Source organism: Chlorocebus sabaeus, chromosome 4 (assembly GCF_047675955.1).
Source record: "Chlorocebus sabaeus isolate Y175 chromosome 4, mChlSab1.0.hap1, whole genome shotgun sequence".
NCBI classification, from domain to species: Eukaryota; Metazoa; Chordata; class Mammalia; order Primates; family Cercopithecidae; genus Chlorocebus; species Chlorocebus sabaeus.
In genome coordinates, this window is record NC_132907.1 from 39,645,111 (window position 1) to 39,663,964 (window position 18,854).

The 18,854-nt window shown below is 37.9% G+C and overlaps 1 protein-coding gene across 4 annotated transcripts in view; it reads left to right on the forward strand.

Annotated features, from left to right (window-relative positions):
* SLC38A9 (solute carrier family 38 member 9) overlaps positions 1-18,854 on the forward strand; it is an 85,692-nt gene that overhangs the window by 19,154 nt on the left and 47,684 nt on the right. For 3 of the 4 annotated variants that reach the window (XM_007972688.3, XM_073014761.1, XM_007972701.3), the window contains exon 4: positions 17,476-17,608. The exons of the other annotated variant lie outside the window; for it this stretch is intronic. In XM_007972688.3, coding sequence (XP_007970879.1) covers positions 17,476-17,608 — 133 coding nt within the window. The remainder of the gene's footprint in view (positions 1-17,475; positions 17,609-18,854) is intronic. 4 annotated transcript variants of the gene reach the window in all.

Genomic DNA, 18,854 nt, shown 5'->3' on the forward strand with positions numbered 1-18,854 from the left:
TTTCTGTTTCACCTGTCACTAATACTGTCACTGTAGAGCAGCCTAAATTGACTCTTTTTGGTAATTGAGGTCTTAGGAGAGAGGAAGAAGGAAAAATATGTAAGGACAAAGAATTTGAGAGAATAAAAGGATTCTGATGGGTTTGGAAATAAGACCCAGTCTAACAAGTTTATATTTAGATTTAAGACATCTCTAACTCCACATCTCAGATTGTCCTCTTAGCACTTAACAAAAAGATAGCTCCTTTGGGGAATCTAGTACATCTAGTAAAAGGATATTTACTAAGGCAAAGTGAAGAGTTTATCTATTAATAGGTAAGGGTAGATAGATGCTGGCCCAGTGACAGTGATTGGAAGTAATTGAGGCTTGGTGGTTTCATAGCTGGGATTATACAGATGTTCAACAAAAGACAGAAAAGTAGTTTTCCCAGGAGGGGTGGTTTCTAGAGCTGCATAAATTATATTTTGAGGAACTTGACATCAGTGTTAAACAGATAGACTAGGACCTTGGTCATTCATCAGTGGCTAGTGCTGATGGCCAACTTGCTAGTTGTATTACTTTTATACCCTTCTCCATCCTCTTTCCCTTCCATTCTCTCACACTTGGGCCCCCTTCTCTTCTCTCCAACTTTCCATTGTTACTTCTCCTCAAAGGAACTGTCTAAACACTTGAAGAGTGTTTAGTAAATCCTGACCTTAGAGTCAGGGATGCCTTAAATCTAAATACAGGCAAGACACAGTGGCTTACACCTGTAATCCCAGCACTTTGGGAGGCTGAGGCAGGTGGATTGCTTGAGGCCAGAAGTTTGAGACCAGCCTGGGCAACATAGCGAGACCTATGCAAAACTTAGCAAATCTCTACCAAAAAAAAAAAAAAAAAATCTAAATACAAACTTTGTTAGACTGGGATCTTATTCCTAGTCCCATTAGAATCCTTTTTTTCCTTCATATTCATTGTCCTTATATATTTTTCTTTCCTCCTCTCTTTTCAGATAGTTTTGTTTACTTAATCGCCCTTTTGTATCCATAACTGCTTGCCTAAGTGGCTTCTTTCTTTCCTAGATCATTCTGTTCTAATTGATTTTACTATTTGTTTACTTGCCTGGAAGCTGGCCTTGCTTTATCATCTTTTCTCCTTCTCTCCTTATTATTATGATGCTCCTCCACTTATTTTGGGGTGTTCCTGATAAACCCATCGTAAGCCAAAATATCCTAAGTTGAAAATGCATTTAATACCCAGATAAAACCATCATAAAGTAAAAAAATCTTAAGTTGAACTGCTCTAAGTTGGGGACTGTATTAGAGAAGCCTGAAGAAAGAGGGAGCCTCATTGGGTTTGACTGGTACTCTTTAGGGCCAAATCAAAAGTGTGGGTTTTTTGGAGGAAATAATATGAAGGGTTGGGCTAGCATTGTTCTCTGTTTGCTCAATATTGTAACACATCCAATATTGTAACACATATATATTTAGTCAAAAGCGTTTTAGTGCAATAGTATAATCATACTGTAAAAGCAGTGAAACCAATTGCAAGTATATAACAAGAGATTTGAAACTTCTTTTAACAAACAGACTTAAAACCAAATATTACTGAATTGATGGAGGCACATGAAAAGCAAGGGTCTTGTTACAGCTCAGTGACTGACTATAGGCCAAATATAAGGAATTTGTGTAAAAATTACACATGGAGATTATGCATCTTTGGCTTGCCTGATTATTTTTTTTAGTCTCATTCTGAAATTGTTCCCGAAGTCTATTACTTTTCTATGCCTTCTTTTAGTATTTCTTCTTTCAGTCTGTTCTCTCTTCCCTTGTCACAAGATACTTTTTCCAAGTTCTCTTAAGTATTAGAAGATAAATGAATGCCTCAACATTTTAAGTTAGGAGATATGTTTTCTATAAAATAATATTGGGAATTGTTTTGGTGCTATACTTATAAAAAGGCCTGGTTCATTTACAAGAACATCATGCTTCCTTATTTTTTCTACTTCAGTAGTTTATAGTTTATCTTAGTATATTATCACTACTTCAACTAAGGTTATTTTTATCTTTGTTTGCTGTATACAGATCTGACCTGATATTACTTATTCTAACACTAGCTTTTTAAAATAACAGTAGTTTTTATTTATGTCTATCAAAACTTCTGCTTTTTTATTTACCTATACTTCATATACAGAATGGCTTCTAGTTTTACTTCTCTTAAATTGTCTTATTAATTTCAAATAGAGGCAAGCATTGGTCTTCTTTATTATGTCTTTGAGTGTAGCTATGCCTGGGAATTTATATATTAAAATACAATTTCATTATGTTACTTTCATTTGTTTCTCTTTTATATTATAGTAGAAGTTATTTTTATTTTTTAATAATTATGCCTCTAGGTAGTTATGTATTTTCTATTTTATTAAGGCTAGTAAATGGGGTATTAAAAATAATTGCTTAAAGAGGTCATGCCCTCGGGCCGGGCATGGTGGCTCACACCTGTAATCCCAGCACTTTGGGAGGCAGAGGCAGGCAGATCACAAGGTCAGGAGATCGAGACCATCCTGGCTAACACGGTGAAACCCCGTCTCTACTAAAAATACAAAAAAATTAGCCGGGCGTGGTGGCGGGCGCCTGTAGTCCCAGCTACTCAGGAGGCTGAGGCAGGAGAATGGCGTAAACCTGGGAGGCAGAGCTTGCAGTGAGCTAAGATCGGGTCACTGCACTCCAGCCTGGGCAACAGAGAGAGACTCTGTCTCAAAAAAAAAAAAAAAAAAAAAAGAGATCATACCCTTATTCATACATTGCTGGTGGGATTGAAACATGGTACAAAGACAAGGATGCCCTCCCTCACTACTCCTATTCAACATGGTATGGAAGTTCTGGCCAGAGCAATCAGGCAAGAGAAAGAAATAAAGGTCATTCAAATAGGAAGAGAGGAAGTCAAACTATCCCTGTTTGCAGATGACATGATCCTATATCTAAAAAACCCTATCATCTCAGCCCAAAAGCTTCTTAAACTGATAAGCAACTTCAACAAAGTCTCAGGATACAAAATCAATGTGCAAAAATTGCTAGTATTCCTATACACCAACAACAGTCAAGCCAAGAGCCAAATCTCGAATGAACTCCCATTCACAGTTGCTACAAAAAAATACAATACCAACCGGTGCAGTGGCTCACGCCTGTAATCCCAGCACTGTGGGAAACCAAGGCGGGCAGATCACAAGGTCAGGAGATTGAGACAATCCTGGCTAACATAGTGAAACATCGTCTCTGCTAAAAATATAAAAAATTAGCCGGACATGGTGGCACGTACCTCTAGTCCCAGCTACTCAAGAGGCTGAGGCAGGAGAATCACTTGAACCCAAGAGGTGGAGGTTGCAGTGAGCCAAGATCATGCCACTGCACTCCAGCCTGGGCGACAGTGAGACTCCATCTCAAAATAATAAAATTAAAATAAAATAAAATAAAATAAAATAAAATAAAATAAAATACCTAGGAATACAGCTAACAAGGGAAGTGAAAGCTCTCTACAAGGAGAACTACCAACCACTGCTCAAAGAAATCAGAGATGACACAAATGGAAAAGCATTCCATGCTCATAGATAGGAAGAACCAATATCATTAAAATGGTCATACTGCCCAAAGCAATTTATGGATTCAATGCTATTTCCATTAAACTATCATTGACATTCTTCACAGAACTAGAAAAAACTTTAAAAAATACATATGGAGCCACAAAAGAGCCCGAATAGCCAAGGCAGTCTTAAGCCAAAAAAAAAAAAAAAACAAAGCTGGAGGCATCATGCTATCCAACTTCAAATTATATTACAGGAGTACAGTAACTAAAACAGCATGGTACTGATATAAGAACAGACACATAGACCAATGGAACAGGATAGAGAACCCAGAAATAAGACTGTACACCTACAACTATCTGATCTTCAACAAACCTGACAAAAACAAGCAATGGGGAAATATTCCCTATTGAATAAATGGTGCTGGGATAACTGAGTAGCCATTTACAGAAAATTGAAACTGGACCCTTTCCTTAACCATATACAAAAATTAAGATGGATTAAAGACTTAAATATAAAACCTAAAACTATAAAAACCCTGGAAGACAACCTAGGCAGTACCTTTCAGGACATAGGCACAGGCAAAGATTTCATGACAAAGATGCCAAAAAAATTGCCAAAAAGCAAAAATTGACAAATGGGACCTGATGAAACTAGAGCTTCTGCACAGCAAAAGAAACTATCAATAGAGTAAACAGACAACCTACAGAGTGGAAGAAAACTGTATATCTGACAAAGGTCTAATAGCCAGCAACTATAAGTAACTTAAACAAATTTACAAGAAAAAACAACCCCATTAAAAAGTGGGCAAAGAAACGAATAGGCAGACACTTCTGAAAAGAAGACATATATGCAGCCAACAAGCATATAAAAAAAGTTCAACATCACTAATCATTAGAGAAATGCAAATCAAAACCACAATGAGATACCATCTCACACCACTCAGAATGGTTATTATTAAAAAGGTAAAAGGAACAGATGCCGGTGAGGTTCTGGAGAAAAAGGAAGGCTTATACATTGTTGGTGGGAGTGTAAATTAGTTGAGCCATTACGGAAGATAGTGTGGCGATTCCTCAAAGACCTGAAGACAGAAACACCATTCAACCCAGCAATCCCATTACTGGGTATATACCCAACGGAATATAAATAGTTATATTATAAAGATACGTGTACACATACATTCACTGCAACACTATTTACAATAGCAAAGACATGGAATCAACCAAAAGGCCCATCAATGATAGACTGGATAAAGAAAATGTGATACATATATACCATTCAACACTATGCAGCCATAAAAAAGAATGAGATCATGTCCTTTGCAGGGACATGGATGAAGCTAGAGGCTGTTACCCTTAGCAAACTGACAGAGGAAGAGAAAACCAAATACCACATGTACTCACAAGTGGGGGCTAAATATTAAGAACACATGGACACATAGAGGGGAACAACACACACTGGGGCTTATGGGAGGGTGGAGGGTGGGAGGAGGGAGAGGATCAGGAAAAATAGCTGATGGATACTAGGCTTAATGCCTGGGTGATGAAATAATCTGTACAACAAACCCCCATCACACATGTTTGCCTATGTACATAGGCACATCCTGCACATATACCCCTGAATTTAAAAGTTAAAAAAAAAAAAAACAAAAAACATGGTACAGCCATTTTTGAAAACAGTTTGATAGCTCCTCAGAATGTTAAATACAGAGCTATCATGACCTAGCAATTCTACTTCTGGGTATCTTTCCAGAGAATTAAAAACATATGTCTACACAAATACTTGTAAACAAATGTTCCTAACATTCATATGGTCAAAGTAGAAACAACTCAAATGTCCATCAACTGACAAACAACAATATGTGTCAACCTGAAGACATTATGCTGTGTGAAAGAAGCCACACAAGACTACATATTGTATGATTCCATTTATATAAACTTTCTAGATTCGGTAAAGTCATAGAAACAGAAAGCAGATTAATAGTTTCCGGGGACTGGGGAAAGGGGAAAATGGAGTCTGGGACTTCTTTTGGGATGGTAAAAATGTTTTAAAATGGATTATGGTGATGGCTGTGCAGTCATCAATCTGTGAATGACAGATTAAGGAATTTGGGCTGACCAAGTTGTTGAGAATAACTAGGAAAGCTGACAAAATGGTTTTAAAAATATGCTTGAAGACATACGACAACTAATAAGACAATGTAGAATACCAAGGTCTAAATCAGGAAGAAGACAAAGCCAGAAAGGAGAGCCCAGCGTTTCCTCAAGAATATCTGCCAATTCCAGTTTATTAGCTGAGAGGCTTAAAATAGAGCCTTTGGCCAGGCGTGGTGGCTCACATCTGTAATCCCAGCACCTTGGGAGGCTGAGGCAGGTGAATCATCTGAGGTCAGGAATTCAAGACCAGTCTGGCCAACATGGTGAAACCCTGTCTCTACTAAAAATAGAAAACTTAGTTGGGCGTGGTGGCAGGCACCTGTAATCCCAGCTGCTCGGGAGGCTGAGGCAGGAGAATTGCTTGAACCTCGGAGGTAGAGACTGCAGTGAGCTGAGATCTCACCACTGCACTCCAGCCTGGGTGACAGAGCGAGACTCCATCTCAGAAAAGCAAACAAACAAAACAACAAAAACCAGAGCCTTTGCCAGCCTACAGGGCTAGAGGAAGAAAATTTGGATTCCAGGGCCCACTAAGACAGACTTCAAATAAACTTTAGGTTGGAAGCCCAAAGGGCTATAGCCTAGAAATGTGAGTGAATTTGAAATAGAATGACCTTCTTTCAGGAACCAAAGGCCAACTTCAACTCATCTCAATTCCCTAAACTGGGTTAAGGTGATCTAGGATTGCTCCTGTCTCAAACTGACTTCCCAAAGCCAATATAAACTCTTTCTAAAGAAAATATCTTAGGTTTCAAGTCATTCATACAGTTTTTTTATATAGAATGTCAGGAACTTGCTAAAAACTTGCCAAGCATAAGAGAAACCAGGACAAGATGATTGGAAATTAAGAGACTCAATACACAATAGAAAGAGACTCACAGGTGATCCAGATAATGGAGTTATCAGGAACAGACTTTTAAAGAACTGTCTTTAACATGTTCAAGGAAATTAAAATAAGACAGAGAATTTGGCAGTGACTAGAAATAAATATGAAAAAAAATAAATTTGTGGAAAATGTTTTTTTTTTTTTGAAGAATCAAATAGAAATTCTGTAATTACAGTACCCAAATTAAGAAATCAGTGACAATAATGAGTGTTAACTAGAATGTGGAACAATGGGAATGCTCATATAGTACTAGAGTAAGTATCAGTTGAGTCATTTTGGAAATGAGTTTGTAATTATCTGCTACCATTGAGTATACACCGAGTTTATAATCAGTAAAAATGTATGCACATTGCACAAAGGTCCCTTTGTAAGGGACATGTAAGAGAATATAAATTAGAATTGATTTATAAGAGCTCCAAAGAAACCCAGATATCCCTCACAGGAATGGATAAGTAAATTGTTGTGTTTTTATATAATGGAATGTTATACAGCTATGAACATGAACAGACTATAGCTACATTCAGAATATGGGTGAATGCCACAAAGATAATGTTGGCAAAAGAAGCCAGACAGAAAAATATATATTGTATTATTCTACTTTATGAGAAGTTCGAAAGCAAATGAAACTAATTTCATACATGTGTGCACATATATTTGTCTAGAAAATGCACTAAAATGTTAACAGTGGTTATTTCTGATAGGTGATTTTATTTTCTTCAATAACTTCTTGATTATCTTAAATGTAGACAATGTGCTACATTTCTAATTAGAACAAAGTTATTCCGAAAATAATGCATTCCTATAACTTAGGATAAAAATGGTATATACAAAATGAAAAACTCATTTTCTTAAAACCTTGTTTAAATTACCTTGGTAGTCTCAACTACTCAGGAGGCTAAAGCAAGAGGATTCCTTGAGCCGAGGAGTTTGAGGCCACAGTGCACTATGATCATGCCTGTGAATAGCCACTGCACTCCAACCTGGACAACATCATGAGAACTCATCTGTAAAACAAACCAAAAAATCTTTTGGTATATTTACTGTATTTACTCCTAGCCTTCTTTTCTATGATGTTTTTAGATGAGATCACAGAGTATATATAATTTATCGTGCTGCCTTTTCATTTTAAATTTATATTACATGCTATCGTTACTTCTGCCAGTTATTCCCTAGTTGTCTGTCTGCCAGCCTCCTTCCCTCTCTTCTCTTCTTCCCCACCTCCCTGCCATCTTTCTTCCCTCCCTCCCTCCCTCCCTCCCTCTTTTCCTCTTCTGCCTGCCTTCCTTCCTTCTTCTATTCTTTTGTCAGCAAACATTCATTATGTTCCTTCTGTTTGCCAGACACTTTACTCAAACACAGCTCCACCCTCCAGTGGGGGAGGTGGATACCTAGCGAAAAATAAGGGGTGATAAATACTTGATTTTATATGTATAAACACACACACGTTTGTTTGTTTTTGAGGCATGGCCTCCCTTTATTGCCCATGCTGGAGTGCAATGGCACGATCATAGCACCTTGTAACTTTGAACTCCTGGGCTCAAGCAGTCCTCCTGCCTCAGCCTCCCTGGAGGCATGCCTGGCTGCTTTTACTATTTTTTGTAGAGAAAGGGCCTTGCTGTGTTCCCCAAGCTGGTCTTGAACTCCTGGCCTCAATCAGTCCTCATGTTGGGATCACAAGCGTGAGCCACCACACCCAGTCTATATATGTATATATTTAGAACTCATTTTTCATTAGGAAAAACATGAATTGAACACATTCTGTACTAGCATTACCAAGAATCCTGCGGATCATACTCCTGTGAGTGACTGTGTTATAGGTTCTGGTTGTACCAGGAGTGGAATGAGGCCATATGTAATATTGATGACCAGGTGCCTTGGGAAGGTTTCTGTGCAGGTGCTGCTCTGTGCAAGAACATTTATTGTAGTTGTTTTGGCTGAGGTTGAGGTTTGTTTGTTTGGCTTTTGTTTTTAAATGTGAGAGGTAGATTTTGCAAGGGATTAAGCTGAATGAGACCTAGGGATATCTGGTTATAAATATTACTAAAGGAAAAACCTATTCAGGTGCTCCCTGGCGTGGATCTGTTAAGGGCATGTAGGTTCCTCCCTCAGTCATCTCCTTTGCCCGTCAAGGAGGAGAGTAGAAGGCTGTCTTCCAGATCTGTGTCCTTAAGGGGGCCTTAAGATGGTCTAGGACAAGAGTTGGCAAATTTTTTTCTATAAAGGACACATTAGTAAATACTTTAGGGCTTTGTAGGCATATGGACTCAACTTTGCCATTGTGGAGTGGAAGTAGCCATAGTCGAAACATAAGTGCATGGGCCTGCCTGTGTTCCAGTAAAAATTTTATTTACGAAAACAGGACATTTATGAAAACAGGACATGGGCTTGGATTTGTTTTGTCAGGCCATAGTGTACCAACCCCTGGTCTGCACAGAAGGACTCTAATGTCAGCAACCATAGGGACCTGTACTTCGTACTGCTGTGACACCCATAGGGATACCTCTTGCCTTGTTTCTGGGGAAGTTAATAAAAAGGTCAGGCTCATTCACCTTAATTTCAGTCTACCCACACAACTCTAATAAAAATGTTCTGATCAATATGGCTCTCTGGACAACAAAACAGCAAAACAGTCCCCAGCCTCTCCTAAACCCTGAAGCAAACCTGCAGTCCTTTGGCAAGGTCATCCAAAGATTTTAACTGCCATAAACCATAGGGCTGGAGATTGAAGCTAAGAATGATAGGGGAAAGTACTGGCTTTCAAACAGCAGTAAAAAGTTGTATGGTAAAAATTGTCCTTAAGATTCACTGAAATGCCGAAGAAGAAATTTGTTTTACAAGCACTCTTCCATATTAGGAATTCTTTCTAAATATCATCTTAAATTTAAATATACATAATTTAACAGTGTTTTAATTTTTAGATATTTACATTTTTAATTAAATGCTGTGATTAGCAACTTTCTACATAATTTTTATATCATATTTTGATTTCTTTCTAATAGCGTCTCAAAGTTATAACTATTATAACGAAGGATATGAACACAAGGGTATTAAGGGTATTAAGGGTATTAAGGTTCATAATACATATAGCAAATTGCTTTCTAGAAAGATTGTGCCAACTTATGCTTCTACTAGCAATGTGTGAAAGTTCTTATTTCAGCATATACTTTCTAGCACTACTTTTTTCTTTTTTTCCTAAAATATCTCATATTTAGTTGTAAAACTTTCCTATAGACAAAAATTAGTTGATAGGAGCCAGTTGGCAGGGCAGGTTTCACTTTGAGCTCTTGCCTTTATCTGTTCTGTTATTCTGGGATTGATCTGCAGAATGTGACTAGCAATAGATTCTGATCAGGCTACTACAATACTTGCCATCTGGATTGAAAATACAGCCATCATCTTTTGAATGACCAGTTTGTGTAAACCATTTGTTGATAGTGTCTTTCCAGTGGTAAAGCAGAATTTCTCTTTGTCTGTTTACCTTTCTTGAGAGCCATGATGAGGATTTCTAAGGCTTGATGCATAGAATCCTTTCCTTAAGTGCCTTAGTCCATTTGGTGCTGCTGTAAGGAATACTTGAGACTGGGTAATTTATAAAGAACAGAAATTTATTTCTCACAATTCTGGAGGCTGAGAAGTCTGAGATCAAGGCACTGGCATTTGATCTGACACAGGCCTTGTTGCTGTGTCATCCATGGCAGAAGAGCTGAAGAATAAGCTAGCCAAATGCTATGCTAAGCCTCTTTTGTAAGGGCCTTAACTAGGGAGGAACCCTCCCAGCCTAATCACCTCCTAAAGGCCCCACCTCTTAACATCATCACATTGGCAATGCCTGAATTTTGGAGGGAACACATTCAAACCTATAGCATTAAGATATGGGAAAGGAACAGGAAAGAGTCTGTTTTTCTTTGATGATCTGTTTAAAGAGTAGATGTGTTTTCTTTGAATCACATCCATGTACAGTTTTAAAAATAAGATGTCTCTCTCTCTCTCTCTTTCTCTCTCTCTCTCTATATATATAGTGAAACCTTTGCCTTCTTTCATTGTCTTTCTAATTTTTAAGGATAGGAAATTTTAGTTAAAATGCTAACCTAGCATTTCTTATTCCCCACTTTTATTTCTCCCGTGGGGAATTGGGTTATGAAACTAAAAATTTTACTAATTTTCCAGAAATTGTTCTGGTGGGTTTGTATAAGGAGAGTAATAACTGGCATGGCATTGCAGTTACTCTTTATTTATAATTAAGACATGCTCTTTATTTCAAAATATTAAGTTAATAATACTCTTAACTTATTGCACTTAAGTAGATTGAGACAATTTGTGAGTTATTTTCACATCCTAGTAACGTGGATAAAAGGAGAAGCTACTTGGAAAACTTTCTCACTTGGGAATTTTTTCCACATTCCTAATTTTCCTTTGTGAAATGTCACTCACCATTTCCCATTTGGAACTGCTCTTTCTAGATAGAAGATGGAATGGAGTGGTTGTGGTGGTGGTGGTGGTGTTATTGTTTACATCAACCTAGAGAAAAATGGAAGCATCTTAACTTGGTTAAAATGTTTCTGTTGTTTATATAATTCTTTAAGCCTCATTCCAGTGTTGCTGCTATTTAAAAAAAAAAAAAAAAAAAAAAAACTCAAAACTTGCATTTCTTTTACTGATCATTTTGTAGACATAAAAATAAGAGATTCTTAGCACAGTAGAATTTTTTAAAATTATTGGAGTTTTTTAAAACCAAAATTTAAGAACATAAATTGCAGGCCGGGCGCGGTGGCTCACGCCTGTAATCCCAGCACTTCGGGAGACTGAGACGGGTAGATCATGAGGTCAGGAGATCGAAACCATCCTGGCTAACACAGTGAAACCCCATCTCTACTAAAAAATACAAAAAATTAGCCGGGCGCAGTGGCGGGCACCTGTAGTCCCAGCTACGCAAGAGACTGAGGCAGGAGAATAGCGGGAACCCGGGAGGCGGAGCTTGCAGTGAGCCAAGATCGCACCACTGCACTCCAGCCTGGGTGACTGAGCGAGACTCCATCTCAAAAAAAAAAAAAAAAAAAAAAAAAATTTTGGCTGGGCGCGGTGGCTCAAACCTGTAATCTCAGCACTTTGGGAGGCCGAGACGGGCGGATCACGAGGTCAGGAGATCGAGATCATCTTGGCTAACACGGTGAAACCCCGTATCTACTAAAAAATACAAAAAACTAGCCGAGCGAGGTGGCGGGCGCCTGTAGTCCCAGCTACTCGGGAGGCTGAGGCAGGAGAATTGCTTAAACCCGGGAGGTGGAGGCTGCAGTGAGCCGAGATTGTGCCACTGCTCTCCATCCTGGGCAAGACAGAGCAAGATTCTGTCTAAAAAAGAAAAAAACCAGTAACCTCGTTCACCTTTTGTGGTTTTCTGTCTAGTCTGAGTTTTTCTCTCTAGCCTGTCCCCTAAGCTCTTCTTTTCTACTTTTCTGCCTTCCCCTTCGTTTCTGACACCCTTCTAGCTCTACTTTACCACTCAGTTGTTCCAGCCACTACCCTCCCTCCCAACACAATACACACACAGACACACACACACAAGAAAAAAAAAGTATTGATTTAGAGTGATCCCTCAGAAGGTAGCAAGTCTCTCTGTTGGGGGAAGGAGAAGAGTTGACAGATGGAACAATTCTTGGCCAGGCATGTTGACTCACACCTGTAATTCCAGCATTTCGGGAGGCAGAGGCAGTAGGATCAGTTGAGACCAGCCTGGGCAACATAAGAAGAGCCCAATCTCTACCAAAAATATATATATATTTATTTATTTAATTTTTTTTTTTTTTAATTAGCTGAGCACGGTGGTACACACCTGTAGTCCTAGCTTCTTGGGAGGCTGAGGCAAGAGGATCACTTGAGCCTCCTATTGCTGCTGCAAGCTATCAGCGCACCCCTGTACTCCAGCCTGGGTGACGCAATGAGACCCTATCTCAAAACAAACAAACAAACAAAGACCTATAATTCAGTAGCTTCTGGACAGAGTGGAGGAGCTGCCTAGCTGGTCTGAAATCTCCATTGGAAGAGTACTAAACACTTTAGGAAGGTCCTGAAGTCTTTCTGGAATGATTACTTGAGAGGTGTCATTTTGAAAGGCACACTGGGTGGAAGTTTACAAAGGGTAAAGAAGCATTGCATACAGTCATATTGAATACTTTATGTTAGAATCCTGTTTAATGTTTATGTTTTTATTTTTTAATGTTTATGTTTTTATATATTGTTTTATTTGATACTTTATAATGTTTGTAAATTTCCACATTTGAAATATGTTGAGTATTTAATTTCACTGATTTCTAAACATTGTTATACTTCTGCACACTTTTCAATTAAAATATTAGTATTAATACTTGCATGTATTAATACATGGAGTAAATACCAAGATACTGGTAGTGCAATTTGCTTTAGAATTATAATTATTACTTTGATTTTTCTGCCATGTTTAATGACAGGTTCAAAGACCATTTAAATTCTTCATTTGGAAGTTTTTAAATCTTAGAAAATTTTGAATCCATGTGTATGAAATTGCAGATAGGAGTTTTTATTGGTGACAGACATGTTCAGCAATAAAACCACCTAACAATGGAAACATTTCTAAACATTTATTATTATACAAAGAATGTTCTTTGTATAACATGTTTTTTTTTTTAAAGCAACTACTTTCTCAGGTAATTAAAATACTATCTTTATCTTGAAGGGAGATAAATTAAGTATGTGGGAGGGGGTTGTTTTTAATATCTGCTGTGTACCTATGTAGCATACTATTGACAACTATGTGTCATCATAGAAAAAGTCATCAAATTTGGAGTAGTTGTTTCTTGTAGAAGAAAAATAGGTAGCTTGTTTAAGTTTGCCACAACATAACCGATAAATTTCTGTATGATACAAAAGATTTTTGAATCTCTCTCAACCTCTCTACTAAATTTTGAAAGGATGTGTCCACTTAAAATCTATTTTTAAAAGTTTATTTTTGATATATCACATGTACAAAGAAGTGCCTCATCTATGTACAATTTAAGAAGTATTTATAGGCCAGGTACAGTGACTCAGGATTGCTTGTGCTAGAAGTTTGAGACCAGCCTGGGCAATATGGCAAGACCCTGCCTCTATTTTTTAAATTTTTTAAATTAGCCAGGCATGGTGGTGTGCGCCTGTAGTCCCAGCTACTTGGGAGGCTGAGGCTGAGGCAGGAAACTTGCTTGAGCCCAGATGGTTGAGGCTACAGTAAACCATGGCCTAGAACTCTGGCCTAGGCGATAGAGTAAAACGCTGTCTCAAAAAAGAAAGAAAGAAAGAAAGAATAATAAAGCCAACACCCATCCAAGCAACATAAGGTCAAAACGAAGTTCTCCATGTGTCCTTCACCAAACACATCCCCCATCCTCCCTAGGGATGGCCACTATCTTGACTTTGTATAATAATTTCCCTATGGTTTATAATAGTTTTGTTGTCTGTATATCCGTAAATACTGAATTCAGTTGCACCTGGTTTTGTACTTCATTTGGGGTACAGACCTTCTTAAGAGTGATGACATTGTTGTTAAATTTCAGAGAAGCATAACTGGTCAGTAGGAGGGTGGAGACAGATGTAGAAGCCAAAAATTTTTAAGGAATTTAAGGAGTGGAATCTAGAAAAGGTATTAGGTAGAAATAAGGTTTCTCTGTTTATATGTGTATTAAATGAAAATATGAGGTTTGACTCACATTTTAAAATATTTTGTAAATTTTGCTTAATATTGAAAGCATTTTTTCTGTGGCATGACCATAAATATGTATAAGGTAAGATAAATATGACTTCTTTATTTTCAGTGTGGCACAGCTGAACTACATTTCAAATGAGAAGTAATATTGATAGGGAGCAGTCATGTGAACTATGATCAAAAAAAGAAAGCCCAAGTTTCAAAAGTCTTATTCTGAATATTCTCTGTATAGTATTGTTTAATTTTAAAAGTGTTTTCAGATCCAACTAAAGTTCAATTTAAAAATATAGTTTATATTTTTTCTTCTCAAATGAAGCTTTAAGCATATGTTTCTAATAATTCAGTTAAATATGCTGAGTTGTATATTTTTTGAAGAGACTGTTTTGAAAAGATTCCAGAATATTTGTTTGAATAGGCACTCAGCATCTCGATGAAAACTGTTGGAAAAGAAAAACTTTCAGAGTCATTCTGCCCTCAGAGTAGTCAAGCCAACTAAACTGGTGCAGTTAACACTTCTGTGAGAAACCAGGAGCCAAGATATTTAGCACTTCCTGACTGCTTTTCAGCAAGCAGGCCTCAAACCAACTTAGTGGTTGGAAGTAATACCACTGAATTTTTAAAGTAAAAGGCTAGCAATAGAACACCTACATCTCTTTCTATCAGTATGATACTTATCAGTCTCTTTTGGTAATCCATGACTAGCTTCAGTCTTTGCATTATGTTGGTATTAAAGCTATCATTCTTTCTTGAATTTTGTAGGGCATCATTCTTGCAAAGCAAAAAGAATGCACTATAGAGTGTGACCCCAGGTATAATTAAGCCATCTGCCAGATATAAATATTTTTATGTTGCTTTTTAGTACCACTGAGTGTTGTAGTAGAGATACAAATTATATTGGACATCATAATGCTTTGGGGTAATTGGTAGTTACAGCAGACTACCAAATTGACAAGTAGGGATTGCGTTTTCAGCTTCTGACCCATTCATTTTTATTATATCCCTTTGAAATATATTGACACCACTTAATTCACTTAACAATAATATGCTTAGTGTCTTAGTTCATTTTATACTGCTGTAACAGAATACCTGAGACTGGGTAATTTTAAAAGAACAGAGATTTATTTCTTATAGTTCTGGAGACTGGGAAGTCCAAGGTCAAAGGGCCCACATGTAGGGAGGGACTTCGTGCTTATCACCACATTGTGGAAGGGCCAAAGAGAGAGAGTAGGGGGAAGGAAGGGAACTGAACTCATTCTTTTACCAGGAACCCACTCCTATGATACTAACCTGCTCCCAAGATAATGTCATTAATCTGTTTGTGAACTCAGAGCCCGCATGACCTAATCACCGCTTAAAGGTTCCACTGTTGGAACTGTTGCATTAGGGATTTTCTTCCAACACACAAACTTTGGGGGACATATTCAAACCACAGCACTAGTATATATGATACGTCATATTGATCCCTATATTCACATATTTGCTCTATAAGTGCTCTATTTACATATTCATTGAATTGACCTATATAGTACCCAGCATATTTAGGTGTTGTGGTAAAGAACAAATAATAAAAGATTCAAAGATTCTGTATGCTAACTAGAGAGATAAAACTAAGTTTAACACCTCTGCTACCGTTTCTCAAATATCACAGAATTAATAAGAAAAATAGCAGAAATTAAATGTTGTCACTTGGTTTTTCAAGTACTTCCCACAACATTAGATTAATGGCTGGGTGTGGTGGCTCATGCCTGTAATCCCAACACTTTGGGAGGCGAAGGCAGGCAGATCACCTGAGGTCAGGAATTGGAGACCAGCCTGGCCAACATGGTGAAATACTATCTCTACCAAAAATACAAAAATTAGTCAGGCATGGTGGTGCACACCTAAGTAAATGTATTTGTACAACATTATCAAAACAAACAAACAAAGACCTATAATTCAGTAGCTTCTGGACAGAACGGAGGAGCTGCCTAGCTGGTCTGAAACCTGAGTACTACCAGAGTAGTCCCAGCTACTCTGGAGGCTGAAGCCAGAAAATTGCTTGAACCCAGGAGGTGGAGGTTGCAGTGAGCCGAGATCGTGCCACTGCACTCCAGCCTGGGCGACAGAGTGAGACTCTGTCTCAAAAAAAAAAAAAAAATTAGGTTAACAGTATCTCCAGAAATGATTACCATATATTACTACATTTTAAGTTTCTTTCAGAACTGTAAGTATAAAGTAGTTATGTGGAACCAATGATAAATCTGGATTTTTTTTCTTCTTTATTTGGATCTGTGCCTGAAATGGCAAATTATGTACAATTTGGGGCACAGTGTCACTTATGACTTCAAGGAGTCTAAGAATCAGCAGTCTAAGAATCTTTTATGAAAAGATACAGTCTTTTCATAAAACTCTGCCTGGTCTTTTCATTTTGGATAGTATATTACTGGAAACTTCAGAAGAAATTGAGGGAGTTTCAGAAAGAAACCAAAGAGGTTGGTGACTGAAAAGGATGATTGAACACCAAAATCTGCAGTTGATTAGGATGCAGTCGTGGAAAGGAAGCATATATATAAATAAGAGGGTATGTTACTAAAATCCACAAAAAGTAGAATGAGGCAAAATATCTTCATTGTCCTGATGTTCCATTTTATACTGATTTGGATAAGTCTCATAAGGGATCTGATAGTTGAGGTCACTAATCCTTAATACATGAACCAAGGAATAAGAATGCTGTTTATCATAGGAAATAGCTTTGGCCCATAAGGAAGGAGTAGAGACTCTTCAGGAGAGGGACATTTTAGTCCATAATTTCTCTGATTTAGTGCCAAAAGCTTTTTTGAGAGACTATTCAAAGCTGTCTTAAGTTTCATTGTTGGAAACTGATAGCTGCTATATTTCTTTTTAATAACTGTTTTAAGTTCTTTCTGTTTTGTCTTCTCTGATGCTAAATTCCTGAAGATTAAAAAAGTGTGCTTAAAGTAAAAGTGTTATGAGACAAAAGCTTTATTCTGTGGATAGGATAATACTTCTTTTGTGACATTTTCTTTTTGCACCAAAAGTGAGAAGTCAATGCCTTGCCTTTGTGCATCCCATTACTAATGTAGGAGAAGAAGTTACTTTCTTCAAAGGCTGACTTCCAGAATTTTTGGCTGAACACTTTTTGTCAAGTGTATATTCCCTTCTGTAGGCCTTTCTATATAGAGCCCACAAACATCGTGAATGTGAATCATGTCATTCAGAGGGTTAGTGACCATGCCTCCGCCATGAACAAGAGAATTCATTACTACAGCCGGCTCACCACTCCTGCAGACAAGGCACTGGTAAGAGACAAAACATTACTAATAGTCTAAAATTCAGTTGAAATGAACAGTGAACAGTATAAGCCAGGGCACCTCCCAGTGATTGAACTTTTTTCTGACTGTATTTCAAGGACAGCATCATGCAAAGTCAAAGACAGTAATTAATACACTTCCTACATCTCAGGCCAGTTAATTGTTATCTAAATTTGAAACAATCTTTCTGTGTTGACAACAACCTGGAGATTTTTTTGGAAAATTCCCCTGATCCTCATGCCCCAAATCTCTGAGGAGGATAAATTACTTTTGAAATGGCAGGTTAGGCCATTGACTAATAGCAAATAATAACAGGTTCTGCTTAGTGTGGCCAATTTTTAACTTTGAAGCTACAAGGGAAATAGTTTTTTAGAAATTTTCTACAAGAATGGGAAACTGGCCGAGCACAGTAACTCACGCCTGTAATCTCAGCATTTTGGGAGGCCAAGGCAAGAGAATCACTTGGGCCCAGGAGTTCAACACCAGCCTGGAGAAGATGGTGAAACCCTGTCTCTACAAAAAAAAATTTTTTTAATTAGCCAAGTGTGATGGCTCGCACCTATAGTTCCAGCTACTTGGAAGGCTAAGACAGGAGGATCCCTTGAGCCCAGGATGGATCCCTTGAGGATGCAGTGAGCTGTGATTGTGCCACTGCATTCTCCTGAGCGAGAGAGTGTGACCCATCTCTCTCTTTTTTTTTTTTTTTTTTAGATGGTGTGTCGCTCTATCACCCAGGCTGGAGTGCAGTGGTGCGATCTTGGCTCACCACAACCTCTGCCTCCTGGGTTCAAGCCATTCTCCTGCCTCAGCCTCCCGAGTAGCTGGGATTACAGGTGTGTGCCACCACGCCTGGCTAATTTTTGTCTTTTGAGTAGAGACGGGTTTCACCATGTTGGCCAGGCTGGTATTGAACTCCTGACCTTGTGACCCACCCACCTCGGCCTCCCAAAGTGCTGGGATTACAGGCGTGAGCCTCTGTGCCCAGCCATGTGACTCCATCTCTAAAAAAAAAAAAAAAAAGGGAAACTGAAATATGTACATACATAAATATAGTAGTTTCTTATTTAGCATTATTCTTTTATTGATCAAAACCAGGAGTCAAAGGGCCAGATACTAAATGTCTTAGACTTTGAGGTCACATACTGTCACATGATATTCTTCATTTTATGATCATCAGAATTATACATTAAAAATTTATAAAATTATAAAAACCATTCTCAGGAAAGAGGCTATA